This window comes from Pseudonaja textilis, chromosome 1, assembly GCF_049901715.1.
Source record: "Pseudonaja textilis isolate UNSWEBS1 chromosome 1, rPseTex1.2, whole genome shotgun sequence".
NCBI lineage: Eukaryota > Metazoa > Chordata > Lepidosauria > Squamata > Elapidae > Pseudonaja > Pseudonaja textilis.
In genome coordinates, this window is record NC_141990.1 from 279,401,141 (window position 1) to 279,414,884 (window position 13,744).

At 37.8% G+C, this 13,744-nt stretch overlaps 1 protein-coding gene across 1 annotated transcript; it reads right to left on the reverse strand.

Moving 5' to 3' along the window:
* Positions 1–10,139: 10,139 nt before the first annotated feature.
* Positions 10,140–11,111, reverse strand: LOC148128231 (endogenous retrovirus group K member 8 Gag polyprotein-like). The gene has a single exon (XM_087931445.1). It carries the CDS (start codon positions 11,109–11,111, stop codon positions 10,140–10,142), a length of 972 nt encoding a protein of 323 aa, XP_087787571.1.
* Between the last annotated feature and the right edge of the window lie 2,633 nt (positions 11,112–13,744).

Sequence of the window (13,744 nt, forward strand, 5' to 3'; positions counted from 1 at the left end):
GGTAGAGTAGAGCTCAGATGGAAATGTAATTTTTTATCTATTGAATGAAGAGAGGCAAAAATATGTATGTATATATGTATGCATACATATATATGTATTCAAGTTTCACTTATACTCTGAGGAGTTTTTAAAAGTGGTTCCCTATTCAGTAATTGGGAAAGTACTATCTTATACCAATACTTATATTAGTTCTCACTCTTAACATTTGTTCTGTGCTCAGTGATGTCACTTGTCACTATATTGAGTGGGCTATGTATCATGGTGACATCATTTTGTCTTTTGAAAGACTCCTAATTGGTTAGATCACTAAGATGATTAATTCAAAGAGTATTGTACGTGCATTCAATTACCTTTAGCCACATAACTGCATAGTCAAATGTGAATGGCAAGGCCGAAATATCAACAAGTAGAATTTTGATATCATCACATTCACTCTAAGTTTCAGGAAGGTGAAAGCACTTTGACAAAAAAAATAAGGGAAATGAACCATACAGCAAACAGAAGTATTGTGGGCTGTTACAAGACTCATTCCTGAATATTCTAAGATTATTCAAAGCAATTTTCTTAATCAAATATTGTTTTTAATTATGCATGTTCATTATTTACAAATGGCTTTTAAAACAGCATTCCTAAATCAGAAAATGTTAATAACATTCTGAGATTAATTAATTAATTAATTAATTAGATATTTTAAAATATTGTTCACATCTCTTGCTAATGATAATCCCATGTTACAAAACTTCATGAAGTAATATACTTTCTTTTTCATTGGCCAAATAACTTCAGACTCACAGCGTTTTTTTGTAATCCACACATGAAAACCATTTTTTCAAACTTGGCCATATGTCCTCATCCCTCTGTCCATCTCTGTCCTGTATCTATGTTTCCAGTAAGTAGTTAGAGAAGATGTATTAATTTATTCATGATTAATGCTCGGTGTCTCACTATTCATATATCATATTATTCTGCAAAAGATTTTTTCCAGTAACATTATGTTAATTCTGACAGTGTTTGTGTCACCTGCTAGAGAAGGGTAGGGGAGAATTACTTGTGGCCAGATTTTTCCCTGTAGCCGTACAAGTGAATTTTGGTTTGATTAGAGTTGCAACTATAGTTTAGTAGTAAAGAAAACAAATAATCCAACTTTGATTACAGAATCAAGGGTTTTTTCCTATATCATGAAGTACTCAGTTGCATCTATGTTTGGAAGGCTGAGCCATAGACAGCTGCAATAGTTTCTTACAGAGAAGTAAATTATGACCTGAGATTCAAGAAGACTATTTCTGTCTTTAAGAGCTTCTTGCCTTTTCTAGCATCTACCACCATCTTTTTAAATTTATCATACTATTGATTTATTTCATTTGATTTAAAATAGCAGTAAGACACAAGGTTTATTAAAGTTTCTTTTTTATTTAGATATACTGACAAATCACTGTTTGGTCAATAGATTAATGCTCAAGAGAGGAACAATACATATTTTTAACATGAAATATTTTTAGAGTGCTAAAATAGTAAGAAATATCTGGTAAAAGAGGAATAATGCTAGATAATTGTTTGTGAATAACACAGTAATTGTGTTGTGAATAACACAGTAGCATACAATTACATTTATAAAGCTTGCAATTTAAGAAAACTGTTGTATGAAATATTTTGTTTAGCATTCATTAAGACTGTTAATACACTTTTTATGGGCTACATTTTTTAATGCACTTCATTGGTGTAATTCAGTTATGTGACAAAAAGGAAAGAGTTCAGTGTTAAAACGTGATGGGAGATTTTACATCAATGTGAGTTTTAATTTGTACCAGAGTTGTTGTTTTCTTAATCCTACAACCCATCTTTTAATGATTGTTATCCCAATTTCTATTTTTTAAGCTCATTTTGTCACTGTTTTGTAACAGAAACACTGTAAATATTATAGATGTGGTAAACTATTATACTTGTTTTCTTATAAATGAAATGATCTGTGCCAACACTGACAAAATGAATTAATGTGTTACTAAGGCAACAGTCACATTATATGTTTTCTCTTTCACAGTATGCAGTAGAGCATATGGTTTACTCTTAATGGAACACTAGCTTCTCATTAACATACCAGTAGCAATGTCAGAATGTTCAAACCATCCTAACAGGAATAGGGGAAAACTTGTATATTAGACTTTTTCAGCTATATTGAGAAGAAAGTGATTTGTCTTCAAAGCTACAATGTTCAGCTAATGCAGACCCCTTTTTCTTCACTTTACATTTCCCTCTCCCCCCTCCAAAACTTGATACTTGTTAGAAATTTGAACATAAATATTTATTTATTGCAAATAATGTATTACTCCACTTAAAATAATGTGTGACATGGATGCTAAGAAAGAGTTTCTGAGCAAATGTAAACTCAATGATTTTTTTCTTTAAAAAAAACAAGACCAATTTCCCCCCCTACTCTTTAACATTTGCAATGTAATGACGCTTATATTCATCAAGGCAAATTCACTAATGAAAAAAAAATGAGCCACAGTTCTTGGTTATTTTTATTTTCTTTTATTGGCATGTAATGAGGCTGTAAATAACACACAATGAAACAATGAACTGAAAATTTTCAACTCTTTGAATTATCTCATATTGTTTATTGTATATCATCCAATATTATTTATTTGAGTGAAGGCACACAAACAGATCACAGCAGTGTGTGTTGAGGGGGGTAACCAATTCATTTCAATGACGGAGCTATTATAAAGACAAAGGGGGTGTGGATTCTGTTTGGATCACTCCATTGAAATTAAGGCAAACCAATCTTTTGAGAGCTTCATGTGTATGTATAGAACAAATGGCTAACTTCAGGTTACATTTATTGCAATGAACTTAAAACTCCTTTCACATATTATTCCCATTGTATAAAGGGAACATTCCACATGCATTGTAGTCTCCATGTCATCTACTCAGCATCAATCACACTATTTGGATTTGCCTTCAGGGGTCTGAAATGTGGCCTTGTTAAGAGGAAAAGGTTCCAGGTAAGCACCTATTCCCAAAAATATCGGATAATAATGAAAGAGATCATCCAGTCCCACAGATATCTATAGATAAGTGTAATTCTCCCTATGTGGGTTCTTTGGCTTTAAAATAAGTTATCTGTTTAGAACCAGTGATCTGTTGAGAAAGAGAGAGGGAGAGAGTAGAGTTCAGACAAACAATTCCTTTTATTACAAAGAGAAATATTACATAGTTGGTTGCTTGCAAACATTGTAGTCAGATAATTCAAACAGTTTAAAGCTGAACAATATTATTCTTCATCAAAACTGGCTCTAAGAAATAAGATCAAACTGGCAATCATTATTTTATAAAGGATAATACCATAGTACTAACAATTTAAAAATATTAGAACTACAAAAATTAATTCCCATCCCCCTTTGTGAGTCTGCCAGGTACCTTTTAAAACTTGATTTACCTTCTACAGATGATAAGGGAACACCTTTGTCAATTACCTCTGTAGCAATTCCTTTCAAGATTCCCCTTAAATTTTAAGGGGGCTGTTTCTGGTTCAGGGCTGAATTGGGTCATTCAAAGACTCAAAAACTCAAGCAATTGCCCTCAATCCCTGCACACTTATACACACCTTGGTAGAGGCATTCCAAGTGCCAAGGGATGTAGAAAAAAGTAAGACATTCCTCTAGAGTACACATGTGGTTCTGTAACTGTTTTCATCTATTATACATACAGACATAGCTCCCATTTTCTTCTCTTTTAGAGTAAGCAATATTGTGCACGTGACAAAAAAAGAATGACGTGTTGAAAAGGGATAGGGTGCCAGGCATGCAGTTACAGCTATCTTAAATTTTTGATCCACCTCCTGCAGATACCCTGATTGGTGGCCAGTGTCAAGTTTTTACAGTTCTCCATTTTATTTCTTCTCTGAAGTAATATGCTTAACCAATTATGTCAAGCATTTTGCAAGCTGATTCAACTTTTTTTTGTCACAGACTGATTTAACAGAAATGATTTGTTCTTAGAAAATATTAGAATCTCCACAGTTGAAGAAAAACTAGTACAGTAAATAAAATTTCTTACATTTATCAGATTTTATTGAATTGAATGTTGACAAATAGCGCCAACCCTTTCCCCTCCTTCATAAAATAAAATATCTCTTAGTTAACATTTGATTAATTAAATAATAGTGCTTCACAGGCATCTTCAGTAGGACTGAAACTGCATAAATTTTGGTTCAAATCTCATAGAATAGGGCTGTCAAACTCCTGGCCCACAAGCCGGGTGTGTCACATGCTGGCCATGCCCATGCCCGGTTTAGCGAAGGGTAGGAGTCCTGATATGTCACATGATGCTGCTGTGATGCCATGAGTTTGACATCCTGGACATAAACTGTTTCAACTCCTTCCCTCAAAACGATGTTATAGAGCACTGCACACCAGAACAACTAGACACAAGAACAGTTTTTTCCTGAAAGCCATCACTCTGTTAAACAAATAATTCCTTCAACACTGTTCAACTATTACAAAATCTGCACTAGTATTACTGTTAATCTTCTCATCACTCCTTATCACCCATCTCCTCCCACTTGTGACTGTGTGACTGTAACTTTGTCACTTGTATCCTTATGATTTATATTGACTGTTTCCTAGCATGATTTGATTGCTGATTGTTGACTATCATTAAGTGTTGTGCATTATGATTCTTGATTCTTAATGAATGTATCTTTTCTTTTATGTATACTGAGAGTACTTACACCAAGGCAAATTCCTTGTGTGTCCAATCACACTTGGCCAATAAACTATTCTATTCTATTCTATTCTATTCTATTCTATTCTATTCTATTCTATTCTATTCTATTCTATTCGTAGAAGGAAATCAAGTACATTCATCCTGTTTTTCAACCAGGAATGTGAGAGAATAATCTGAGAGTTGTAGGCTCTGCTTTCTGGCAATGAGACAGAAAATTAGAGGGTGGGGGTGATATATAGATAAGATATATCATTTTTGTGACCCGCACAGAGTTGGTTAAGACATCCATCCATATAAATCTCTTCAACAAATAAGTAAAATATACTTTTGCAGCCATTATGTGTTGAGTGCTTGGGAGACTTCTGCCAGGTTTGAGATAACCAGCCTAGTTAAACCATCTAAAATCAGGAAATTTACACAAAAGTCCTAATTTGAGGTGCTGGACTGCTTCATTGTCCTCTCAATATTTCTCCTACCATAGGTGGAAAACCATCCTATGCTGTGTAAGGTTATCATCATGACTAATGGCCCTCTTTAACTCCATTAATTCTACAGCTACCTCTAATGTCTGCTTCCTTTCCAATAAAAATATGCCATGCTCACTCAATAAAATTGTACTGGAGGATTTCTCCAGCCACAGAGCCCATGCAGAACTCTCAGAAGTCTATCGACTGAGAGTACTGTAAAATGTGTAATCAGTCTTTTGATTCAAGCCAACTCTGAACTGGACAATACTAATTTTCTGTCATGCTTGAAGGTTAATTTTGAAGTTCCTTTCAAGCAAGTGACAGGCAACAATGAGAACTACCACCTCTGACAGGCTGAGCATTCATAGAGCGCTCATAGAGATTAAACTGCTAGTTCAAGATGTATACTGGAATAAGATAGAATTAATTGATTGGTTCACTGTCAGACAAAATACAAGATGAGTTAATTTGTCAAGACATCTTAGATATAATGACTACTTGGGCACTGATGGAAATCTCAAATAATTATAGGAGAATATAGATGGAAAGAGAAAGCACCATTATTAATTTTCATTCTTTCCTCCTTCCACCTGAACCCTCTACCTCAACATCAGAGATTTTTGGAGTTGAAAGCTGAAGCAAGGAGATAGTAGTTTCACTAATTCCCAAGATATGCTATATCTTTGCACCCATAACTTTATTGTGGAGACCTTATATATGCCACACCTTCCAAAGCATTACTTAAGCATCATATTGGAGGAACACAGAACTTTTCCAGCAGATTTCCCACAAGATCCAAAACTGCTTGATTGAGAACAAGGTAATACCATCCCCCAAATTTTCTAGAAGTCAGTGGAATCCAGATCTGCAAAATTAAATATAAATATATAGAAATTTCAGTTACACTCAAATAGGCATGAGAATGAATCTGTAGGTTAATGTTTTCAAACTGTGAAGTACAGATAGACAAAAAACTAGCAGAATGTGAAAAAATTCTAGTTACAATTTTTACAATACATCTGCCTTTCTCAAAGTGTTTACAATAATTGTAATGTGTTTTCATTATTCATATGTCCTCATTTGGACATTTGGCTTTTTAGGTAAGAATTGCATGTTAAAATTACACTAATGATCCACGGTGGAGGAACGGATTGTGAAAAATGTCAGAATTCACAGAAAAAGAATTCAGTAAATTCAGAATAAATAACAAAAACTTTTCTGAAAGACTTGAAATCTTATGTAGACTTTTTACTGAAGGAAGATAGAAATGAAATTATTTAAGGATTTAAAAATTAAGAAAGGTGTAGATTAAATGGGTGTGGAAAGGGCTTCTATAAAATCTAAGATTATAACTATTGAAAAGAAGGTTGGAAGTTATTTTCTTATATTTCCTAACTTATTTTTTCTGGGTTTTTTTTCTTGGGTTTTCTTTTTTCTTTCTTTCCTTCTTTTTTTTTGACCTTTGTTCTATAAAAATTTCTAATAAATCAGATTATTAAAATATACTAGTAGTGTAAAAAATTTTTTAGGAACTCTGGGAATAGGTTTTCATACTTTTTTTGTTATTTTGTTTATACATGCTGACCACCTCACAGCTGTGACTCTGGATGGAATTCATAGTTAAACCCAACTACAGATTTTCCTCAACATATGACCATAATTGAACCCCAAATTTCTGTCGCTAAGCAAGATAGTTGGTAAGTTAATTTTGCCCCATTTTATGAAGTTTCTTGCTACAGTTGTTAAGCAAATTACTTCAGTTGTTAAATTGGTAACCTGGCTATTAAGTCAGTCTGGCTTCCCAGTTGACTTTGCTTGTCAGAAGGTTGCAAAAAGTAATCACACAATCCTGGGACACTGCAACTATCATAAATAAGGAGTCAATTGCCAAGCATCTGAATTTTGATTACCTGACCAGGATAATGGTTGTATGTGTGCAAAATGATCATAAGTCATTTTTTTCGGTGTTGTTATAACTTTGAATAATAACTAAACAAAGTGCTGTAAATTGAGGATCACCTGTATTAGAACAATCCCAAATGATGAGTGCCAGATGTCATAAACAACAAATTTCAAACTTACAATAAAAATAATGTGAGTCAACTCAGAACATCAGTCTATAAGACAAAACATCTGCTCATCTTTCAGAGAAGGAGAAAAGGAGAAAGGTTGCACTAGTATATTAACAGCATTAGCAGTGTATTACATTGTTAAATCAATGTCATCAAACAGTATTTTAAACTAAATATAATTTTAAAACATTATTTTATTTTAATAAGAAAATGCAGAAAAGAAAATGCATCAAGAGGGAAATCCTTGAGTGCAGAATTCCTCTCTCTAAAAATAATGATTTTGATCAAAATTAATATAATAGTGTTCTTGCAACTTTGTTTTTACTTTGCTTTTGTTTTATTTCTGTTTCTTCTTCCCAGTCATCCTTCACAAATTATCATAAAGATAAATGTGGTGGTCTCTCATGAAAAGAAGACACTTCGCAAAGTTGTCTTGGGATGAGAACTCCGAAACCCTCTTTTATTAGAAGCAATCTTTGTTAACGTAGCAATTTTGTTAACGTCCTATCACAAATGCATTACATCACACAACATGCACGGATCATTCGCATAAAGCATACAAGGCTGCAGAGTTTAAGTTTGCTACAGTTCTGGTTAAGAAATGGCAACAATTTGTCTTTGCTCCTTGCTCCGTGTTCCAGCCAACTACCAGAAGGCTCTGTTGTCCTAGCACGTACACAAAGAACAAAGAATCATAGTTCCCACATCTCCCCTGTTTTTCCTTTTTAAGAGACAGGGAGTGTTTTAGTCCCAGCAACAGTCTTTTTCAGGCCCGTAGGCAAGAGTGCTGTGCATGCTGATGTTATCCATGGCGTTCGTGACTTCTTCAACCATCACAAACATCTTGTCCTCGTCTGGGTCGTCACAGGTTGGCTCTCCTATCTCATTTTCGAATGGCAGTAGTTCATATGTGTTAGTTATTTGTTGATTCCAGAGAGCCATTACCTGTGCAGTGGCTTTTTTCTCAGCCAAGAGGGATAAACTGTTAGAAATAGTGCGTACAAAGATGGGTAATACACAAGGCAATACAACACATCCCGCAGCAATCATACCAATGAGCGCTACAATAGCTTGCAAACCAGGCAATTTTGGGAACCAGGATCCAAACATGTCTCTAAAATCAAGACCTAAAAAACGATATTGTACCCACTTAGATTCAGGTAAGTGAGTGTAAAAGCAAATGGGATTACATTTGTCAGTGGTACATGAAGTAGAGCTTGATTTAACAGTGATATTAATATTTTGAGGGCCTCTTACTTGAGCAGAGTCAATAGGTGGGGTGTATCAGTAGTTGTAAACAGTGGTGGCCCCCACGTTAGTCCCGGACACCTTTTGAAAGAGATATTTCTTTTCCTGTAGATAAGATCTCTGCCAGCTGTGTGAGCCGCAGGTAACTCCTGCAGCATCGTTAGGACCTTGACCTTTGCTGATGGCAAGGCCAGCATCAAAGCATACTGAGGTGTTGGTACCCCCCCAAGTGACATTATGGGTTATGTACCCATTTTTTGTTTGACTGGTAGAGAACATTCCTGCAACATCAGAACTGGAGCCATCTTTGTATGCATAGACATATAGGGATGCTGTAATGGGTCCCACTGCCTTGGGCTCATAGCACTGAATGCCTTCAGCAGTGTAACATCGCGCATATTGAGTGTTGTTATGCAGACAAGGGGAGACCGTCGTGGAGTTGCACTCAGGCTTCAAGGTATGATAGATCAGGGTGGATTGGGTTTTCGTTCCGCTGCGAGTAGTTTTGATGCAGGCATCACAGGAGGATAGGGTGGCTGGCGTATCGGCAGGAACGATGTGGAAACCCAGGAGGCAAATGATGAATGCAGCGGGCAGCTTCATGATGCTGATGTAGGCAAGGCTGGTTTGGGTAGAAAAGGCCTCACTTGTCGTCCGGGGACCCAGGTGGTGGCATTGTTGTAGGAAACAGCTGCGTACCCTCGTCCCCAGGTTATAAGTTCAGCTGGCCCATGCCATGTGGGATCTGGCAACTGTCGAAAGTAGACTGGAGGTCTAAGAACATCCTTGGATGGAGAGCAAAAGTGTTGAGAGGCAGCAGAAGAAGCAGGTGTGCCAGACTCATTCAGGAAATTCTGTGTAAATAAGCACAAGTTAAGCTTGTTTTGCAGCGTGGGTAGCCCTGGGGTGAGTTTCCCCATCGAGTTTTGAACTTTGTCAAGAGCATTCTTTAGGGTCAGATTGGCTCTTTCTACTATGGCCTGCCCTTGAGAATTGTATGGAATGCCAAATTTGTGCAAAATGCCCCATTGTTTACAAAAGGTAGCAAAGTTGGTACTAGTATAGGCGGGGCCATTATCAGTTTTTAATTCCAAGGGCTTTCCCAGGCACGCAAATGACTGGATGCAGTGGTTAATGACATGTTTTGTGGTCTCTCCTCTTTGCGGGGAGGCCATGATGAACCCTGAGTATGTGTCCGCTGAAACATGGATATATTTCCATGGTGCAAAAGGCGCATACTGGGTTACATCCATTTGCCAAATTTGGCAGGCTTTTAAGCCTCTGGGATTTACTCCCATTGGCAGGGCAGGGGCTTGCTTGCTGCAAGTAGGGCATTGTTGAATAATTGCAGCAGCCTCTTGGGCGGTGATTTGGAATTCCTTCATAAGAGCCCTTTTATTTTGATGAAAATAGTTATGACTGTCCCAAGGGGTTAGGGGAGAAAGAGAGAAAGCAGATAGAATAGTAGCAGTTTTATCGGAGGAGAAGGAGGCAGAAGGAGGAAGCTGTGCGCCGACAGAGAGTGGTAGATGGGGAAAGGATATGAGCACATCTTCTGCCACTGATAATTCATATACAGTGGATGGTATATGGGCAGCCTTGAGAGAAGGGCTAGCTGCCGGCCCCTCTACTCGTTTCCCGAGGGTTCAGTTTTTGATTGACATTGATTAGCCCAATGATAGCCTTTCTTACATTTCGGGCAGACTGTTTTTGGTCGAACATCTCTACTGGCAGAGGGCTTTGCTGCCCCCCCGCCGGGGGCTCGACATTGTGATTTAAAATGGCCAGGCTTCCCACAATTGTAACAATTACCAGATGGCTTATTACCTTTGGTGATAGCTGCAGCCATCATTTCAGAAGTGTATTGGTGTGTTCCCACCACCCTGCAGGCTTGTAGGAATTGGGCTAGAGTGGCATCTGGAGAATTAATCAAGGGAGTAAGCAAGGTTTTACAGTCTGCATTAGCGTTCTCATATGCCAATTTAAGAAGAATTTCCTGCCGAGCCGCCTCATTTGTAATTTGCCTTTGTAGGGCCGTTTGGAGGCGTTCAATAAAATTGGCATAGGGTCCATTGGAATTTTGTAGAATTTTTGCAAAAGATTGTGCGGAGGTATGAGGGTCATCCAAGCGAGAGAGAGCAAGCAGAGCGGCTTGTGCAGAAAGGTTAAGAGCATTAATAGGGCTATTATATTGAGCTGCGGGAGCAGCAAAGGCACCCTCTCCTGCCAGTTCATTTGCAGTAAGATTCGGATTTTGAGCTGCCAATAGGCGACAATGATGGAGAAACTCCGATTGCCATACAACAAATTGAGTCCCTGTTAGAGTCATATGAAAAAGGCTATGCCAATCAGCTGGGATCATTATATGGGCGTTAGCCATCATTCTAAATAATCCCATCGTAAATGGAGCCTGAATACCATACATTTGTACAGCTTGTTTGATATCCTTGATTGATTTAACAGGGATGGGTTCCCAGTGCGGGATGTTTTGTCCCTGCGCGTTCTGCGCATAAACTAACGGGAATGCCGATGGGCAGTCAGAGTGATCTAACTCACCAGTTCTAACTCCTGCAGCGATGGCGGCATGAACCGTGCCCATAGGAGGGGGTAAGGCAGGAGAGGAAGGCACAGAAGGGAAAGCAAGAGAAGAAGAAGAGGGATTGGGTGAGGGGGGATCAGGAGAAGGGGGAGGAGGTTTAGCAACCTCATTTGCCTCCGGGGGGGCAGTCGGTTTAAGAGACACAGGCACCACAGCGGGGGGCAAGAGTTGTACAGAAGGATTCACATAGGGAGGGGGTCCAGAAAGGGGGCCAAGTAGGGGTTGCTCTAGAGAGGAGAGAGACTCAAAAACCACCCTCCAAGCAATTAATATAGAAGAAGGGGCCCTGGGACTTGCATGAAGGCATTTTCCAATCTCCTTCCATACTGTAGTTTTGATACTGCCTTTAGCCGGATAAGAAGGGCAGTGTTGCCAAATGTATTCTAGGAGTTCCTCAATAGAGGTTTTTGGGAGGGGGGCATGAAGGGAGCCCCCCTTTTTAAAGGTAAAAATTTTTTGTTTGGTCAATTCTCTGAATGTGAGCTGCCTGCTCCTTAGAGAATCTACCACCCATACTCACTAGGGATCCGTTGTCGCCAGCGATTCAAACGGATGAGGTGCACCAAGTCTATTCCAGACGATGAGAATGGGTGTGCCAAAGATGTATCTCTTTTGAGTAGATCACGTCGGGGTCACCAGTTGTGGTGGTCTCTCATGAAAAGAAGACACTTCGCAAAGTTGTCTTGGGATGAGAGCGCAGAGAGAACTCTGAAACCCTCTTTTATTAGAAGCAATCTTTGTTAACGTCCTATCACAAATGCATTACATCACACAACATGCACTGATCATTCGCATAAAGCATACAAGGCTGCAGAGTTTAAGTTTGCTACAGTTCTGGTTAAGAAATGGCAACAATTTGGCTTTGCTCCTTGCTCCATGTTCCAGCCAACTACCAGAAGGCTCCGTTGTCCTAGCACGTACACAAAGAACAAAGAATCATAGTTCCCACAGATAAAAGGCAAAAAGTTAACTAGTACAAATAATAAATTGTGATAAAAATTATATTTTAAAATCATAACTTCTTCAGTACTATAAGCTAGTACAGCAGAGGAGGGAGGACAACCTGTTGGAAAAAAAACAGGGTTTTAATATTAAAGTGTGGTAACTTCATTGAATGATCCATTGTAACAACTACAGTATGTTCTCCCTACTCATTCTGTGCATCTCCTTGTTATAATTGTGATTATCAAAAACCACATGTTTAACATATAGTTCACCATAATGAATTTCCACAACTTTACTTAGTACCCCTCTTACTTTTTTCAGTAATTCAGGGAATAGACTGACTATAACCTCACAGATCAAATACTCATTAACAAAATCATGAAATCATCTTGGACTCCCTGGGAGGCCCACATTAGTTACATTTTCAAAAGAAGTAAACTCTCCAATCTTGCCTTCCAAATATTTAGGAAAAGGCAGCTCTATTTAGAAAAGGATTTTGATCCCGAGATTGCATTACCAACGTTATCACTGAAACATACATCCCAAATGGCAATGAAGCATCTTTATCAAATATCATCAATAGAATTGACATTCCTAAAGGAATTTATTCATTAAAGATTTTTTTTCATCAATGTGTCTGTTTGGCTTTGTTACCAGCTTCTGAACTCTCTAATTGTTGAGGAACAGTACCCTCCACTCCTTATTCTCATCTCTTAGAACAGTTGTAGTTGCCATGAATCTCTACCAAACTTTAAAATTTGTTTTGTATGGACCAAGGACACAAATACTTCATAAAAATTTGATAATTGTATGCGAAATTTGAATATACAGCAATACTTTTTTACCTTTAGAAATCTCATAAAGATTCATGGACCATATTTTCCATTATTTTATGACCAAGTTCTCAAAAGTTTATTAGGATTTGCTGATTTACTTTGAGGATTCTGATCTTTATTATGTTCGATTTTGTCTCAATTTTCTCCAAATTAAGCTTGAAAATGTGTTTTGATGTGCCTCTATTAGATTATTGGGGCCACTGTATTTTTTGAAGGAATCCTGATGATTCCAGCCAAGACATAGTTGGTTTGGTCTTGGGAGCCTATTCGCCATGGGAGACCTTCCTCGTGAGGCTCTAACAACTAAAAGAAAGAAAAGCTTCTTGCTTAATATTGAATCCATGCTCAGCAATAAAAAAGGTAAAGAGTTCCCCTGTCCAGTTGTGTCCAACTCTAGGAGCCAATGCTCATCTCCATTTTCCTAGTCAAGGGAGCTAGGGTTATCTGAAGACACTTCCGTTATCATACGGTTAGCATGACTATACACTAAAGCACATGGAATTCTGTTACCTTCCCACTGGTAAATGGTGCGTATGTATTTACTTGCATTTGCATGCTTTTGAACTGCTAAGTTGGCAAGAGCTAGGGGAAGAGTAGGAGCTCATCCTATCACATAGTACTTGGGTCTCTAACTACTGCTCTTCTGGTCAAAAAACCCAATGTCTTAACCACTAGGCCCTCATGCCCCCAGGCTCAGCAATAGCAGAGCCTAATATACGGGCTAAGGCAAATTTCCCTCAGGGGACACTTTTGCCTCTTTCCTTCACCTTTTCCTGGGAGAAGGAAGAGCTATGAAAAGTCAAGGTTAGGATTAAGGTTTTAAACTAACCTATTCTAAAATATTTTTCTTTT